Here is an 18,143-nt window from a genome sequence, read left to right on the forward strand (position 1 = left end):
ACTACTTGGTTAGATTTAGGAAAATATCATAGTTTGGGTTAAAATAGAACCTTTTACAATGTTATAAAGCTTTACTGGCAGAAAATGTCTCCATATCATGCGAGCATGAGCCATGGCCAATACTAACACTTGAATGCTACGCAGGACGTGTCTTGCCATGTAAAGCAGTGGGTTTCATAATAATGTAGCAGCTAGCCATATCGAAAGCTGACTTCCCCATTCCTAATCACGCCTACAAAGCTCTGATGGGTTCATTGTTTCTCCAACCAGGAAAAATAGTTGCCAACAGTAACATTACCAGACTGACCCAAAGATGTGGGCAGTAATTCAAAAATCCGGAATAGGAAGCAGGAAAAGCTCAAAGGCTCTTAAAACTGGAAAATCCAGCCAAACCTTACACAGCTGACCACCCAATAACACACATTTTTAAATGTGTCTCTAGGCTATTTATTTTGCATATAGGTCAGTATTGTAACTATATGTCTACATAGTAACTACTAGGCAGAAACACAGTGGCTTCCCCATGATACTAGAAGAAAACATATGAGCATGCTCATCCTTTCACTGGTTATCCCTCATTTTGAGTTTCAGTGAAATATATATATGTGTGTGTTTTGTCCTTACAGACCTTTTTTTCTGTTGATTGCACAACCCCACACAAAAAGTAAAAATAACTGAAAGATTCTATAATTATTCTCTCATACACATGTTAATGGGCTATGTTAATGAACAGAAACTGTTGCTGACATAAAAGGGAAATGTTCTGATATTCTTTTGCAGTCACATCTCTCCCCACAGTTTGTGTTTATTGTAGGTCGGGGTGGAGGGAGTTGGAGGCACAGCACACATTTCCCAGCATAATCCTCCGCTTCCAGAGAATAAAGTACATTTAAACAAATGGCTTGGAGACAACATAGCTGCCAGTCAAGCACCTCAATCCCCATCTGACCTCTTTGCCGCTACACTGAGCACAGCCGATGGGCAGAGTTTAAGTATACTAGAGTTTGACTGATACAGGTTTTAGGAAGCTGATACCATTTTTTTAACAAAAAACAGTTGACATTCATATTCATATTCAGTATCTTTACAGGTCACTGTTTTCAAACCCCAAAATTCCAAAACAAATGACAATTTTTAAGTTTTATCACTATTTTTACATACCGACCCTGCTTCATCATACGTTTTAGTAAGCCTGGGGAGGTAAGAACATTACTGTGAATTTGTGCCTTTAGGATGTCACATCAATTTTCCCAATAAATATTCATATGCTTATTGACCAAGCTAATCTAGCATGCAGTGTGAAATCCTACATATAGAATTGAATAAATGGTTAACTAAGCTTGAATTTAAGGAAATACAATTGTGGCAAGGGGGAGGCTGTAACCCAGAGTTAAATTTAAAGGATTCTTCCACAGATTTTAGTCATGGGATGTTAGGTTGAAGACGTTGTTGAAAAATATTGTATTGTGATATTGTATCAATTCTCAAAAACACTGTATTGATTTTTGTGTTTAAAACCCCAACCTCTAGATAGCAGTGTTGGAAACTATAAATATATCACAATATATTAAATCGTAAGCCCTGTATCTTAATGCGTATTGTATTGCCAGATTCTTGCCAATACAGTTCATTGGGATGTACTACCCAGTCTGTAGGGTTATCGTTCAGTGAGTTTCAGGCGCTGCTAGACCATTTGGAAGCTCAGTTTGAAGCTTGTCACGAAGATACACAACGGATGTTTAACACTGTCCTGAGCTCTTTCAGGACATCTCGTACATGTTAGCATCTCACAGACTCCCTCAGTGAATGGAGCTGACTCAGTTGCCTTCCCACATATGGAACTTTAATCACATGATATGAAGTGGTGGTATACTGGGTGGAGAGATCTGTTTCTGTTAAAGGACAGTCAGATCTGACTGTCCTCCTCAATCTTTCTCCAGGGGACACTACGTTGGTGAAACAGCAAGAACTCTTGGAGTGATTTAACACCAGAAAAAGTAGTGGACAGTGAAGTCAGTGGGCAGCCTGAGAAAAAACAGTGAGGACATTCACGTCTGACAGCAGAGACCATGAGTCACTTGTCGTACTAAAATGTTTTGAGGGGCAGGTAATGGTTAATGCTTTTCGCTATTCCAGCACATAACGTCAGATAAACTGGACATTTTACAACACTTTATTTATAGTATATGTATAATATCCCCTAGGTAAAGTATACTGTAGCAATACTGCGCACAGTGCTCATCAAAGAGGATAAAATGCACTCTCTAACTGGGCTAATTCATCCGCAGTGAAACCTAATCAATTATTTATTCATTTGCTCCAGCCTTTCTCTTTAGAGAGGCTGATTAGACAGGAGCTCACTGTACAAACCCCACAGTCTAGCTTCTCCAAGAGATTTGTGGCGGGCTGTGTGCATTAGCCCTGACCACAGAGCCATCATCACAATGTCTGCATCACTCTAGATTCTGATAACACTCTCTATATCACCAAAGCAGCTCTCTGGAGCCACAACACCTGATTGGCTGGCTGCTTACAGTGTTCACCATACTGACAATACAAGTAAATTAATAAATAAATGAAAGAGGTTGGTATAAAGTGAATGCTAATGCTGCTGCGCACCTGCTGGATGTGTACAATTTGCTAACAAGTTTACTTTATCAACTTAAAAAGAGAAGAATTGTCAGTGATGTGTTAACTACTTTTATTTTTATAAATTTGCTTGAGTATTTCTTTCTATTAGTACATCTCTTACTCACTGAGGACGAGATGCGAGAGCTCTCTTCCGCGTCACATCCATGCCAGGAAATGGTGTTGTAGTACTTGGTGTAGCTGTACTGCCCTTGGATAGATTTTTAGAGTTATAGGGCTTATACATGCTGTACAGTGCTAGAAAGAGGTTGTGATAACGAAAATGAAAATGTGTAACCTCATTTCCAGGAGCAGGCAGCTGCTTTCAGTGAAATAACCCACTGTACACTACCTGCTCAGCACAAACAGCACACAGACACAGTGACAGACTAGCTGGTGAACGCAGTGGAGCATTTAGCAGCTGAAGAGACAGATATTTTATCAGGAGTTGGTGGAGACCAAAACAGAGCTAAAAGGTGATGAATATTGGACTAACATTCATCAGCTGGAAACAGACATGACTCCAAATGATTGCTAATGTTGCTCTGTGTGTCTGCTGGATGTCACATGTTTTTCCAATGGGATATTGACAAGAGTGTCAAGCAACCAAGCATGAATTAAGAGGAGCCAAGTATAGCCTTATATTCAAGTCAGTATGCCTTCAGCTGTCAAGTTGGAAACAAACACATTCTTCCTCTTCTACGTTAAAAAATGCAGATCACGATCACACAAGGCGTGCCACCACCTACTTCACAGAGTGCAAGAGATTTAAATATAGCAGTGGAATATGAATTCAAACTAAATATGAACACATCACTTTTAATGTCTTCTTTTGTGAAATTCAAGATATTTTAAGCCATTTTTGAACCTTCAATTTTAAGAAAAGAAACCAAAAAAATATTGATTTAAACTGCAGTATTTATCCCTGGTGTTTTTACTTTCATTAGGATCCAACTATCCTGTGTTTTCCCTTTTGGTTTTTCCTGCCTCTCGCTATGAATCTACAAAAGGGTCTTCAGCGCTGTGCTGTATCACACACTGTTACTACCATTGGCACTGTGAGCCAGTTTGCCAAACACAGAGAGCCAGCAGTCCCTGGTGTTGTTTCAGGGGGAGGTGTGGATGCTGCTGAGAGAGAGCCAGGGTCCTCTGTTGATCACAAGGCATTTACACAGCAAATACACAAACTGGCTCTTACCATAATCATATCAATATGCCTGTTGCTAAGGCTGTGCCACTCCACAGTACATCTTAGACTAGTGATCAAAGAAAACAGACAGAGGGACTTACATAAGTACACCTATTTTTTTTATCTATTTCTTTAAAAAAAAAACATTTTTGACCAGAAAATACAAGGCATGGCTGTGGAGACTTTTCTGGAGCTTAACTGGAATTACTTCCTTAAATCTCACAAATATTTATCCAACCCGAAGTATGACAATATAGAGAGTAGCATGCAGCGAGGGTGCAGCTAGAGTCATACATCCTGTTGAAAATAAGGGGAAGGACAACAATGCCGACACTGCTAGAAGAAATGCAAGCACAGCATAAAATACTGGGCCTTGTTTCTTTTTGTGAGAAAAGTATGTTGTAGTTCAGATAAAAGGGACTGATTTGAACAGTGGTAGATCATGGGAATCCTAACATGTTCATATCAGCATTTGAAATGATGAAGGCATTCTGAAACTGCATACAGATAAATAAACATACATGGTTATAGATGTAGTTTCTGACAATGGCTTTTAATACAAGGTTACAGGTATAAAGCGAGGCTACATCCATTTTGCTAAACAGCTTGTGGCCATAAAATCCAGATACTGGCACACTGAATTTTCCTTCATTTTTAGCAAAATTCACGCATTAGGCAACCGTGACTGAGAGCAAGTGGGCTGCGACCACAAGCAGGGGACAACCAACCCTGAGGTATGTTTACTTTTTGCTTAATTTTGGAAAGAAAACCACTGAAATAAAGGAGTTATCAATGGATGGATGGATGGATGAAACAACACATAGCATGCTATGTTAGTGTAATGTTAGTTACACAGCAGTATCTGTGTTTGCTAACACTAACTAACATCAGCCTCCATTAGCTACTGGTCATGCCAGACCAAAGGCTTTTATCAGTACAAATTGCGCCAAGTGCGAAGTCACCAGGAGTGAGGAGCAATGGAGTACACGGTACAGTCAATTTGCACACACCTGTACAACTGTAATCCTCACTGTAATATACAGTATATTTACAATTGAACCAAATATTATACCCTGCACCACAACGTCTCTATGTGTCAATTTCTGTGTGCTGTATACATTTGTATTAATGGGAGGCAATATCTGTACGTAAAGATATAAACAGTATATACTGTATAGTGCCATCAGTGTTTGAGTGGGTGCATGTCAAAATGGCAGCTGCGAAAAAGGTCTATTCTAAATTCTTAAAACAGAGCCCCTTCATTCCTGTTGTGAGACTTATTATATTTCACTGATATCTGAAAAAGGTTACTTTCAACCTAGCAGTGCTATCCTACGCTGTGTGTGTGGCAGTGGGGAGGGCAGGCCGTACTGTAGGACTGAGCCACTGCAGAGATCCAGCGGCAGCTGCTTTGATCCAGCCGGCTATAAAGAGGAGTGCAGAAGTGAATCTATTCCCTCTGCGCTCAGCTCAATAATCTATTGATCTGGGTGGGAGCACAGGGAGGCAGACATATGCTCTTATTAGCAACTCCCTACATCTTATTGGAGTGTGGTAGAGGTCGGGGCTGGCCTCCAGGACCTAAACCTAAGGCTCTACCGTTCATGCAGCCCACCACATGATCTGATTAGCAGCTCATGAAAAATTGCTCAGGTCCATGTCCTGAGAGGAAACACATGTGTAATGTGCACCAGGATCAATTAATAGCATGTTCGAAATGGTAATGGTGTTAGAATGAGTCGCCCCGTGAAATGGCTCGCACTATACATTATTTAGGTCTAGCTGCTAGTATGTTTAACGGTGTTAACACTAGAAGGTTATTTTTGACAGGGTCTTATAGCCTCTTGTTGACCACAAACCTTTAGATGGGTTTTTGCGATTTAAATGATGTTTCTGGTTTATTATAACTTGTCTCAGTTTCTTACCTTTTAGTCTTTGTTCAACCAGAGTAGTTGCTGAAAATTGGGAACACGCTGACATTGCTACACCAAAGTCTGATCAGACAGTCAGAGGTTGTAAACAGCCATCCCTTTTTTCATATATCTAAACCCCTTTATTTAGTAAAACTAAACTGAGTGCACCTAAAGCATTGGTAATAATCCGTCATCTGTGTATGCCCAAAAGCTACTGTAGGTGAAAGCTGAAGATGGAAGTAGATGTGGGTAATAATTTTACTGTTCACTTTTTGTTTTCACTTCCAACTCAGTTTTATCTGAGGATTGTAGGATTCACCCATTAATGTCCACAGTGGAACTTTATCATTTTCTTCAAGTACTCACTGAATTAAGTCTAAGTACTTAAAGTAGTAAATTAAGCACAAATTGGTCAAGTATGAGGCTACAGCGCATGCTTTTTTCTTTTTCTTTTTTCTTCAGTGGTTAGTCACTAGGGGTTGCTTTTTGGATTTTCCAGGAAAATAATAATCTGTTGCTTTTTCTTGGTCGGGTGCTGTAATGTATTCTTATTGGATAAAATGAGTTATATCAAATGCTTGGTACCATTGGATTCAAAACAACTTCAATAATTTCAATATGTGCTTTGATCCATGTCAAATGAAAGTTAAACTTATAAATATCAACTTAGATTTTTTTGTAATCAAACATTCTGTCATGTGTCCTGACCGTTTCTACAGCAGATTTAGTTTCCAGCTCTAAACATTTTTCCTTAAAATAATAACTATAGTCATTAGTCATCTTATTGTTTTTTATATCAAAATCACAAGAGCTGCTATTTCAATTATAATTTGCATAATTGACAATGACTTTATCTACAATGCAAAGATTAGGCTGACGATTATTCATTTCATCAGCTATAATGACAACTATTACTGGTAAATCTACTTAATTGCAGTTAATTAAAAATAATTTGGTAAGTAAGTGGAATAACAAAATTAAACTCCTAGCTTTCGTCTGATTAACATGCTTTTACTTGGGAAAAGATGGCTTTGTTGAAGAAACAACACTACAATTATGTTTGAAAAAAACAAGAAGTGGGCTGTGTTTTTTTGCTGCTAAAAAAAGGAGCAGCAAGATAAGTCATTTTTAGTTTCTTTTTATATTTGTATATTGTCTGTCTTTATTGTCTCTATTTCATCTTTATTTATATTTTTCTATGTTTATTGTTATGCACTAATATACCAAGGCAAATTCCTACTTCGGCATAAAACCAATTCTGAGCCAGGTTCATTCGGGCCTTATTCTCTGGTCCAGCCTCTCCATCTCATTCATCCAATCACTGAATGAGTTCAGACCTTCTGTTGCACCTCTCCCCATTCATAAAGCGCTCGTGTGGAAGGCTCCTGCTGCCACCCCAACTACAACCACCACCAGAGTGCAGTGAAGACGTCTAGCTGAGGCAGGCTCTACTGCCCTCCTGCAGTCTCTGCCGGGATGTGCACCAGCATCAGTTAAGCTTGGAGCGGACTGATTTATGAGTCTAAATCTTTCTTAATAAATCATGTTCATTTTATATTCCAGTTGTAAAGTCTCTTCTAGTTGAATCTTGGTAACCTCAGGTAGCAGGGCAGTTGTCAAGTGTAGATGGCAAACAGTGGGTGAACAGAGCTGTCTGAATCTCCCAGTTAAACATTTAAGCACATCCAATCCTCCAGGATTCAGAGCTGTGAAGCAGCTCATACTCAAACTTCAGTGCAGAACTGTCAGCAGATATCAAAACCTGACAGACACGTCTTATCAGCATAACCAGCCAGTTATTCAGTTGTAATTAACAAATATAATAGTATGTAGACCACAAACACAGGCCTGTAGATTGATTTAGAGAAAATAATTATGGCAATTACCTGGGGGTTTCTTAAACTCAAATCTGACTTCTTCTCATCAATGTGGCCATGTTCCCAGCTCTCAGCAATTATCTTGATAAGTACAACGTTTTTATTGCTGATAGGAATGATTACCAAGCTGTAACCATTGTAATAAAACAGAATCAACAGATGAAGGGAAACCCCTCCCTGAAATACTTCAATACTGCAGTATGTGACAGCTAATGATAACGCTCCAGCATTTTGGACTAGGTTCTTTCTTTTTTTCCTTTGTTGTTCGTTGATAATTGGCTGTAGACGATGTCATGTTGAGTCAACTTGTCTCTGAGCTACAATGCAGTTTGACAGCAGAAGCTCTGTAAAACATCTGTAGCAAATATTGTTCCATAATCACCGAGGGAGAGGACTGTCGTAGAAAAGACAGAGACACTAGTTTGTCCAGCTACAGTTGCCTCAGAATAATAAGGAGCATGACTCTCACTGTTTCTCCCTGGAAACTCTTGCTCTCCTCCTGTTACTGTGCCATGATTGTCACTCTCTCCTTTTCTGTGTATAAATAACAGCTCAATGCCCAGCTGAGTTCACCTCCCTTTCTTGGGATTTATGAAAAAGCATTCTGGGAAACCTGTAGAAACACTAAGTGAAGTAGAAGCAAGGCGCACTGAAATAAATTGAGCGCACTGAACAAAATGGACATTGCAAACGTGAGATAAGAGTTTTGGACTACTTGCTATGGCAGGGTGACAAATCCCAGAAGGCTCCCAAAGGAACACTACAAATTAGATAATGATGGTCACGTAAACATGAGGTGGCCAAAAGCATCAGCGAGCTACTTATACTGAAAAATATAAAAGGCAAAGTGACCAAATAGACCAAATAGAATCAAAAACTGAGGAAACAAACCCTGGCTCTAAATAGGGCCTGTCATGTTTAATCACAATGTCTCCAAATCCTTTTCCTTTAAATACAAAAACTTGAAATTGCTATTGATTTTTTAATGTGATATTGAATAAAACAAGATATTGAAATATTCCGTTAAAAGGAGATGGTTTCATCCAACTCTGCACTCTATGGAGCTTTTTAGAAACTTTTAACGTGAGCCCAATGTTTTCTTTATGACCTGTAAATGTACTGTAAGGTTGAATCTCCACTTTCAGCAGCAGCTAGCAGCCCAAGCAAAATTAAAAAAACGTTGATGCACCCACTGTACACGACCTGCCCAGCACCAAACAGCACACAGACACAGTTAGAGACTTGCTGGTGAAGAAAGACAAACATCTAGCAGATTTCTCTGCTGGTGGACACGAGAGTTAATATTGGATTTATCAGGTGGATACTAACACAACTCCAAATGCATGCTAATGTAACTGAGTCTGCGGAGTGCATATGGACAACTGTTTGCTAGCATATTAACATTGGCCTGTCTATCTGTCAGCTTGTGTGGAGTTCTTGCCCCAAGGGGCTAAAGATGAACAATGCTGCTTCAACATAAACCTTATTGTCACTGTTTTGTTCAAACACTAACAAACAATGAATTAACTGGAAGCACATTATGCTCTGCTAACCTGCTGTCACATTTGTCACCCTCAGTTTTTTAATATAAAAACTGCAATACATATTGCCTTGTTTACAGTATTAAAACATATATCTGGGCCCTGGCTGGTCAGCCTCCATTAAAGTGTACCAGTAGGTACAAGTAAAAACACATAGAAAGGTCGTCCTCTATGCTTTAGTAAAGAGACAACACATGTTTTTACCATTTTCATGAGAAATCATTAAAGAACTTTGAGTGGAAACCACAGCCACTGGTGGCTGATGAAAGTGTAAACCTTGTGGTGTTGTTGCAGTGGTTACAGACCCACCTTATCTTTAACACTAAAGAAAAAAGTTAAAGCTCATATGCTCGTATTACCAACAGGCTGCTAAGCTGACTAATATTTTCATGTCCTGTCCAAATGAGCTGAATGCAATGCATAATCAGTGACTCATTGCTAATGCCTAATTGCTATGGCTTTCTACACAGCACATCCTGCAGGAAATGGACATCATCATGGAAAAGTGATTTGTTGGCATGTGTGTACATGCATGTTTAAGTGCGCCCCACTGCATGTGTGCGTGCGTTCAGCTGCATGCGCTTTATGTGAGCGATCCAGTATCAACCCTGACAACACGGCTCAAGCCGTCAGTGTAGCCTGGCACTGATAGGATGTCCAGACCGCTGCTGTAATGGCCTCTATCCACCACCCGGTCCTTCAATTACGGTTATCACGTCAGCCTACCGAGCTCCAATTCAATCAGGCCTGTTTGTGCCGCTCCCATCCACACACACACTGGAAGAGGCTCTGGCTGCACACAGGCCCTGTCAATAAGCCTCACCTCTACACTCAGCACGCCCAGCACAGATCAGATTTCTGTCTGAGAAATAAAGGAATCTTTTTCCAGGCAAAATGTGTGAACCCAGTATTGTGAATTGTATCGACTGCACCCAAACACATGCACACACAGAGCTCATACATACCAAGGGCATTACTTTACTAAAACTAGGTGTGAAAAACTATTTACTGAAACTAAAAAACAAAACTCCTTCAAATGATATTGTGTATAAAATAAAATACAAATACTCAGGAAATGTTAAGGAGGCATTGGAGCTTCTGTTAATTAAGACGAGTCCATGTGTTTGTATTGGCATAGCTTCTCTGAACTTCTTAACTCTTTACCTTGACAAATACCCCCTTTATTATAATAAATTAAAAATAAAACTAATTTTGAAACTAATAAAAACTAAACCTTTTTAAACAATACTGAAACTAAACAAAAATAAAAACTAATAAATAATATACAAAACTATAATTACTGATACATCCTTACACAAACATATTAGTAACAGGTGCTGTGTAAATTTGATCTTTCATTCAAACGTGAAAGAAAATTAAATATTCAAACTGTATTTGCTTGTTCAATTTCAAAATGTACAGCTTATGAGTGCAACAGAGTGTTTTAAATAGTTTGCCTTGAGGCCTATCAGCCTGACCTATTGCATGCCCTATTGACTTTATCAGTAAATTAAGCTAATAAATACAAATAATCGAGCAAAGCCGTGCTGATTGGGTAATCAGGACACAGAAACATCTGAGAAGTCGATTGTGGCAGTATTTTAACGCAGTAGATGGCTAAATGACCAACAAACGTAAGATCTGTGCGTCTTTCCAGCAAAACCAGACTCATTCTGGTGCCGTTTATTGTATTTTCCACAGACTGCTTCCCCTTCTTTTCAGTCAACATGAAAAAAGGCTCAGTGACTCCCTTTGACTTGCAGTGGAAGGGGCGGGGGCGCTGATGAGGGGTTTGGGAATTGGTGGAGGCTCTGTTTATTGCACTGATGTTCCTCAAACAAGCCCCAATAGAAATAAATCTCTGTATCATTATGTAAGAGAGGCCAGGCTGTCCCCTGGTGGAACCGCCGTGTGCCCAGGGACCTTCTGCAGCGTAACTGCATCCTCCGTCACTACCCCCGCCCTTCCCCACCAACCCCCAACACTCCAGCCTCCTCTGCTCTCCAACCCCCCGCACCAACAGCACTATTCCCACACAGCTTTACACTCCCTCGGTATTCATCCGATACCGAGAGAGTCTCTCTGTTTACTCCACACACAACCTGAGATGAGAGAATGAAAAAAGAACTGCTTTTGCAACATTCTTAAGCCTGCTGGGCATTTCTACGGTAGAAACCAATAACTACAAGTATGGCAATACTGTGTAGGATGTGTATGATATAGACTGTACAATCAACTCAGGATCAAAGTCCGCATTGAGCCAGTTCTATGTGTCCAAACCGATCATTAAATTAACACTTTACAGCCATGTCAGCTTACATAGTGTGGAAAGTCAAAGTCAAACAGAATATTAATCAATAAACTTTCTGACAACAGCTTAAAGGTTTTAATTTACCCAATAAAACACTAAACATCTGCTGTTCATAGTTATTAACAAATTAGGATTTGTTACCATGGGGCTTTTTTTCATAGAAATGAGCAATTTGAAGATATTATTTGATTTGGTAAGTTGGACTAAACAATTCATTGATCAGTTCCACCAGCTCCTGTCAGCTCTTGGAAACTAGTGACGTGTTTATGATCATCTACATCGCCACATTGCCCTCAATGTATTCCCCTATCTTCTCATCCCCCAGTGTTACAGTAGCAGCAGCTGACTATATACAATAGCTGCAAACTCGCAAAACTGTCAAAGTAATGAAGCGCTTTCAGAAGCATCTGTGACGTTTGAAGCATTGGACATCATCAATTACGTGGTAGTCGTCATTTGACACAAGCTCCAATACAACGGCCCTTTTCACAAGGGGGAGACCAGCTCTGACCATCACTACTGAAAACTCCAAATGATTGGGACAGAAAAGGCTAAATGTGCTGTTGCTGGAATATTTGTATTTCTAACTGTGTGATGGGGCACCACAAAACATTCCATCCTGTGAGCAGTCATTTCTGCGCCGTACATACAATGACTTCCCTCTGGTTTTCTGCATGTCTAATGTGGACAATACCACCTTATCAAGACTTTGTTTATTCAGACAGGAAGAAAACACCCTGCCATCTGGAATGGCTCGGCTTTACTGATCATTAGAAACGCTACACACACACACACACACACACACAAAGCAGAGCTCTCCCCTCCCCTCATTAATCGCTGCTGCCCATCAGCCCTTTCAGTTAGCAGCTGTATAAGCCATTAGGCTAGTGCTACTCACCCTGTTAGGACCACCACAAAGTCCATTACATTCCAGCCATTACGCAGGTAGGAGCCTTTGTGAGCAGCGAAGCCCAGGGCGATGATCTTGATGCCAGCCTCAAAACAAAATATTCCAATAAAGTAGGGCTCCGTGTCGTCCTGTTGTGAAAAAGAGCAGAGCAGAGTGAGGAGGGCTCATGAAATTACACACTTGCATCTGGGCACATCAATAAAGTCTGATATTGTCCAGTCAGTGCCAATGTCATCAACCTGCAATAAAAGGAAGTTGTGTTAAACAAACTACCAAACTAGGAAGTGCTGATCAAATATAAATCAAGATTCTGTTACTTCATTGTACTGTAGTTGTAATATGAGAACGTGTGACCAGGCAGCTCAACTCGCAGTATGTCACCTCCGCAAATCCCACTGTTGCAATACACACTGTCTTGTTTAAAGTATCACAATATATTGAAGCCCGTGAAATCCGTATCGGTATTCGTATTGTATCACCAGATTCTTTACAATACACAGCCCTAGTAAGGAGTGCACATAGTGGAGCCGATTAGTCGGCTCATTGATTCGTCACTCAACAGAAAATGAATCACCTACTACTTTGACAAGTGACAAATCATTTGAGTCATTTCTCAAGCAAAAAGGCACAGCAATCGTTGGTTTCTCGTGTGTTAGGATTCCTTGCTTAAATTAGAGGACTTTTCTTTGTATAATATGACAGTTATACATTTGGGGTTTGGACTGTTATTATGATAAAACTATTTGAAAATTGAATTGAATTGATTGAAATTAAATGATTAAACAATTCATTGACTAATAGAGAAAAAAATTGGCAGGTTATTCGATAATGAAAACAATTGTTGGTTACAGCCTTAGCACACAGAGCCACGGCTCCCTGAGTTTCCCAAGAGTCAAGAAATGCTCATTTGTCTCCAGAATGTTTAGTGGGGGTTACATAAAAGCTGGGTTAAGACAGAAAAGCTATACAGACTTTATAATGCAGTGACACAGTCCTGATGACACATCTGATCACTTAATATCATTATGAACTCCGTGGTATGTCTGTCAGACTGGGTTTCAGCCCATCTCAGGGAGCGGATCAATGAAAGTGGGCAGCTGGGAGGCTCCTTGCCTCGGGGAGTGACATTTCATTCTTAAAACAGCCCTGCCCCTGCCGCCGCCAGCTCTTTGATTGGACACACAGGTTCACAGCACTTGCTTCTTTAATGGAAAGATTTAACAAGAGCTTGGGTGGGGGGAGGGCGCAGCAGGGGTAACCTAAGGCAATGATACACGGGGGGATCAAAGGCAGCTCTGCAGGGTGCTGCTTAACCTGCAGCGCTGAGGAGGGGGGACCCTATCTGACACTGAGGACAATTTATTTATCTATTTTTGACATATTTTGGCTCTGAAATGTTTAAATCTATGAACACGTGGACTAGAAAAAGGGGAAGGATTGGATTAAGCATAATTCTATTACTTGATTGCAGCAGTCTGCAGCTGAAAATAACAGACCACCATGTTTCTTTGAGCTGCTTTACAAACTAGAGCCTACGCTAGAATTATTTCACTTGCAGAGGGGCATCAACAAAGTATATGTCAGATAAATCTGCCAATGGAGTAACAAAGCAACAGGCAAACACATATTTTCTACAGTATGAGACATGAAGAGCTTACAGTTAGGAAATGAAAAGCAGTCACGTGGCTACTTACCAAGCGCTCTGACATCGGTGTTTTGTCTGAGGCCGGTAGGTGTTGCTCCAAGGCCAGTACAATGCAGTTTGCTATAATGGTGGCCAGGATCATGTACTCAAACAGAGTGAGAGTGTTAAAGAAAGCAAATTCACAGCGGCATTAAACCAACACATCAAAGCACAGGAAGTAAAATTGGACAAATCTATCCCAAACACTTAAAAAGCACTGCTGGGAACATACTTTCTGGACCTACATCTTGGCTGGGTGTTTGGGTCTTTCTTTCAAATGTAAAAGACATGGCCTGTAACATCCACCTTTTTTAAAAGCAGCTAGAATTACATTTTGCATCAGATTTTTTACTAGCTCACGCATGAATGTCCGATTCGTTCTATCCTACCAGGATAAATCCCAAAACAGAGCAAAATGCAATGCAGCATACAACATAGTGTAGGTACCAAATCCATACTACATACACATTAGATTACTACATCATACATACTAGAGTTTTTTTAGATTATTCTCCCACAACACAATGTACAAAGAAAACAGAAGAGATTAAAAAATCTCCTGGGTTGCTGGTGAAACAGCTCACCTTATAAATATATAACAATTGCATTTTGGGGGAAAAATGTCACTGTTAAGTTTGTAATGTTGCAATTTGATAGACAGCCAGTGGTGCACATATTGTACAACCTGTTGCTATAAAGCAGTAAAGCTTGTGATTTCTTGTACACTTACTGCTAAAACCGTACACAGTAAAGACAGTATATAATGTGTAATGTAATAGAAGAAGTCATGTAGTATGGAAGTGAGACAAAAGTCCGACATCACCAGGGTTATTTTGTTGACTTTTTGACTGAAAAGCTGCCTCCAGAGCCACAGAAGACCTTATAGTGTCCACTCCTCATTTGAACCAGTAAACTGAACTTAATGTTTACACACGTGGTGGGATGCGCCTTTAACCGCAATGGCCACAAACTAGTTGGTTAGTTAGTTGTATTTATATCCCCATATAGTCCTCAATGAATCATACGAACAGCTTCACAAATCCTCTCTTTTCCTGTCAGACAACAGTACAACAATCACCGTTCTTTTAATATGCAACATTTCTGCAGTATTAGGTAAGGAAAGATTATAGGTCCCTCTCCCGTCTATGCAGTGCACCGCTGGTACGTCATTAGCACTACCACTCCAACACCCCCTCAGTAGGGTTCCAGCTCTGCCAGGAGGACTCAGTAGAGGGAAACGGACAATGGACTCCAGCCACAGAGCCTCCAGCTACCCGGGGCCACAATAGATTCCCCCCTACAGCACTGCATCATTGCTCTGCATCGGGATAAAGGCTTCAGTAGGATGACAAATGTTTGCTCAGCACTGGGGGTAACCAACCAGTGACTTAAGTAATGGTGGCCAATATACACCTTACTGCGAATTAATGAATTGCAACACCCCTGTTTTACCATTGACTTTGCCTCAAAAAAGGATCCAAATCTCCACCAGTGAGAAATTATTCTGCTGGTAAGTCAATTCACAAAACTCAACAGGTGGCATCCACGCGCACAATCGACCCAAATCAATTAAAAAACGCACCAACAGCAAATTTCAAACCTGCATCCTGCTGCGCTTTGTTGCTGCTGCTTGTTGGTTTGGTGTCACACCCATACAGATTGCCACCGCCTTGATGCTGAGGCCAGCCCTCGGTTTGCTGGGAGTTCAGCACCCTGGACAGCACCATCTGCAGACAGCCTTCACTGAAAAGTCAGGGAGACCCTACACAACGGTGGCCATAAATCAACTCTAACCCTTGCCTTGATGTGCTCTGTGTCCTAAGCAGAGTCGTGAATTCAGCATCAGGACCACAGGTTTCACAACAGAGACACACAGAAATACTCCCCGATTAACATCTCTGAGACAAATTCTATCAAATGAGAGTCCAAGAACATAAAATACCTTTACAGGAATCTCCTGTAATAGAAGACTTTAGTGAAGCAACATGTTTTGCACTCTCCAAAGGATCTACCTTTTGGTAATATAATAATAATACTATTACAGTTCCGTTTTCAGAAATGTGTCTCTTTGAGGTTAACTTGTCATAGCAGGCAGTCATAAAATGGTTTAAGACCTTGCAGAACATTCATTCTACAGGGAAAAATCGACTGAGGAGCTCCTAACTGTGGCTCGAGCTGCCGCCCTTCCCTCTAAGGTTGTGGAAACAGGAGAACCAACTGTGGAAGTTTACATATACATTGATATAAACGCTTCATTGCATAGGCCGAATTAAAGTTTCTATCATTTTGTTTCGTTTAAGACAGTGTATCATATAATAAAAACATGTATCTTCTGCCGGTAAGCAAGGGACCTTAAATTGACACATTCATAGGCGGAGTTCGGTGTGGTATATGCGGGTTACACTGGGCTGTAAGGATATGGCCATTCGGTGATCTTTTTGGCATATTTCCGTATGATATTATCCTCACTGAAGATGAACAAGGAGCGGTTAACGGTGAGGCAGTTCTGTTTGACAGGAATGGGGTTGTAAATAGCCATGGTCCTGGCTCTCTGGGCAATCGACTGCTTGTACATCCCCCGGACCCCCGGAGGCCCCGGCTGCCGGATGGCCCCTCTGGCCTGGCCCGCGGGACAGCTGCCTCCATATCGGCTGGACAGTTCGTCTTCAAAGCGAGCCATTGCGGGATAGCACAGATCTTGCTGGAGAAACCAAAACTGACACCAGAAAAGAAATGGAGAAGAAGCATCACAACACACACTGTCGCCCCGTCCCCCAGGTCTTTTAGGAGTCCAACATTCACAACAAAACGAGGAGAGGGAGGCTGTTTTTTCACCAACGTTAGTCTGTTATCTCCTCGTCTCTGCCGCTTCCCATGCTGCCACTCTCCGCGACATGAAATTGTTGCTCAAAGTTTAGATTATCACATTCCATGATGCATCATTTTTCATGGGTGTTCCTCCTCCGACTGGCTGCCCCGGTTCTCAGCTGAAATACACTGGCGTCAACGCTTCAAGTCCATGCTACGGGATGCGCCCACCACCAAAACCCATGTAAAAAAAACTGTCACTTTAACACAAAAGACTACAGCAGACAAAATACCGCGAAAAAACGTCAGCGCAAAGAGTCAACATATATTTTCCTCCAAAAAGCGTCCACAAACACAATTTCGGTTCCCCTAAACACTCGTTCTCCGTTGCGACTTGAATTATTCTTCTTTGAATCAACTCGCCCCACGGTCCAGGTGAGTAAAACACGCCACTGTCAGTCTCTTTTTACCGTTAATTCGAGGAGAAATCACGGCTGGGTAGCTTCTCTATAAACTCTCCGTTAATGTGAATGTGGAGAGACACCACTTTCTCCACTGCTCCGTTTCCACAGACCCCCACGTGACCGAGAAGACGCCAGCCAGTGGCTCCACCTGGACCGGCCCTGTTTCCATAGCAACAGGGAGGAGAGAGCGCCACACCGATTTACTTGGTAGTTACACCAAGTAAACAAGCCTTACTTCCGTAATCACTTTCAAAATAAGAGCACGTTTAAAATCAGGCATACCAGATTTAAACGATAAAGATAAAATATGCAGACTAAATCAAAGTGTATAGAGACTAGATAAAACACGAAAAGAATTCAAATTGGAATATAACGTATGTATAGCGGGTGTGTGCCTAGTGTAGGATAGAACTTCCGGTCAAAAACTTCAAAGTAAAACAAGTACACATCTGTTTCAACCGTCTATAGTTTCAACAATTCGTGTGGGAAAAACAGTTAAAATATTAACTCGATAATACAAAGATTTTTTTTTAATTAATCAAAAAAAAGGACAGCCAAAATGTATTATTTAAATTATTAAAATTGACATACAATTACAACATAGATATTTTGACACATTTTAGCTATTTATTTGCACAGGTTAAAATCAAATCAAACAAACGACATGTATTAAACTAATTAATTTATAAGGGCAGGAAAAGGCTTAGTAATTACATAGTTTGAAACTAACGTGACACCATTAAAGATTCTTCAAGTGTGAATCAGAGGTTTAAGTCTATTACAGTTTGCCTACCGTCCTAATGTTGGAGTGGAGGACG

The 18,143-nt window shown here is 40.6% G+C and overlaps 1 protein-coding gene across 1 annotated transcript in view; it reads right to left on the reverse strand.

The window, feature by feature from the left end:
* cacna1ba (calcium channel, voltage-dependent, N type, alpha 1B subunit, a) overlaps positions 1-17,505 on the reverse strand; it is a 129,772-nt gene extending 112,267 nt beyond the window's left edge. Inside the window, exons 1-3 of the mRNA XM_035658906.1 lie at positions 16,474-17,505; positions 14,064-14,169; positions 12,358-12,497 (exon numbers count right to left, since the gene is read on the reverse strand). Coding sequence (XP_035514799.1) covers positions 12,358-12,497; positions 14,064-14,169; positions 16,474-16,733 — 506 coding nt within the window. The 5' untranslated portion in view covers positions 16,734-17,505. The remainder of the gene's footprint in view (positions 1-12,357; positions 12,498-14,063; positions 14,170-16,473) is intronic.
* Positions 17,506-18,143: the final 638 nt, after the last annotated feature.

The sequence above is a fragment of the Morone saxatilis genome, unplaced genomic scaffold (assembly GCF_004916995.1).
Source record: "Morone saxatilis isolate NCDOM2014 unplaced genomic scaffold, NCSU_SB_2.0 Contig16, whole genome shotgun sequence".
NCBI classification, from domain to species: Eukaryota; Metazoa; Chordata; class Actinopteri; family Moronidae; genus Morone; species Morone saxatilis.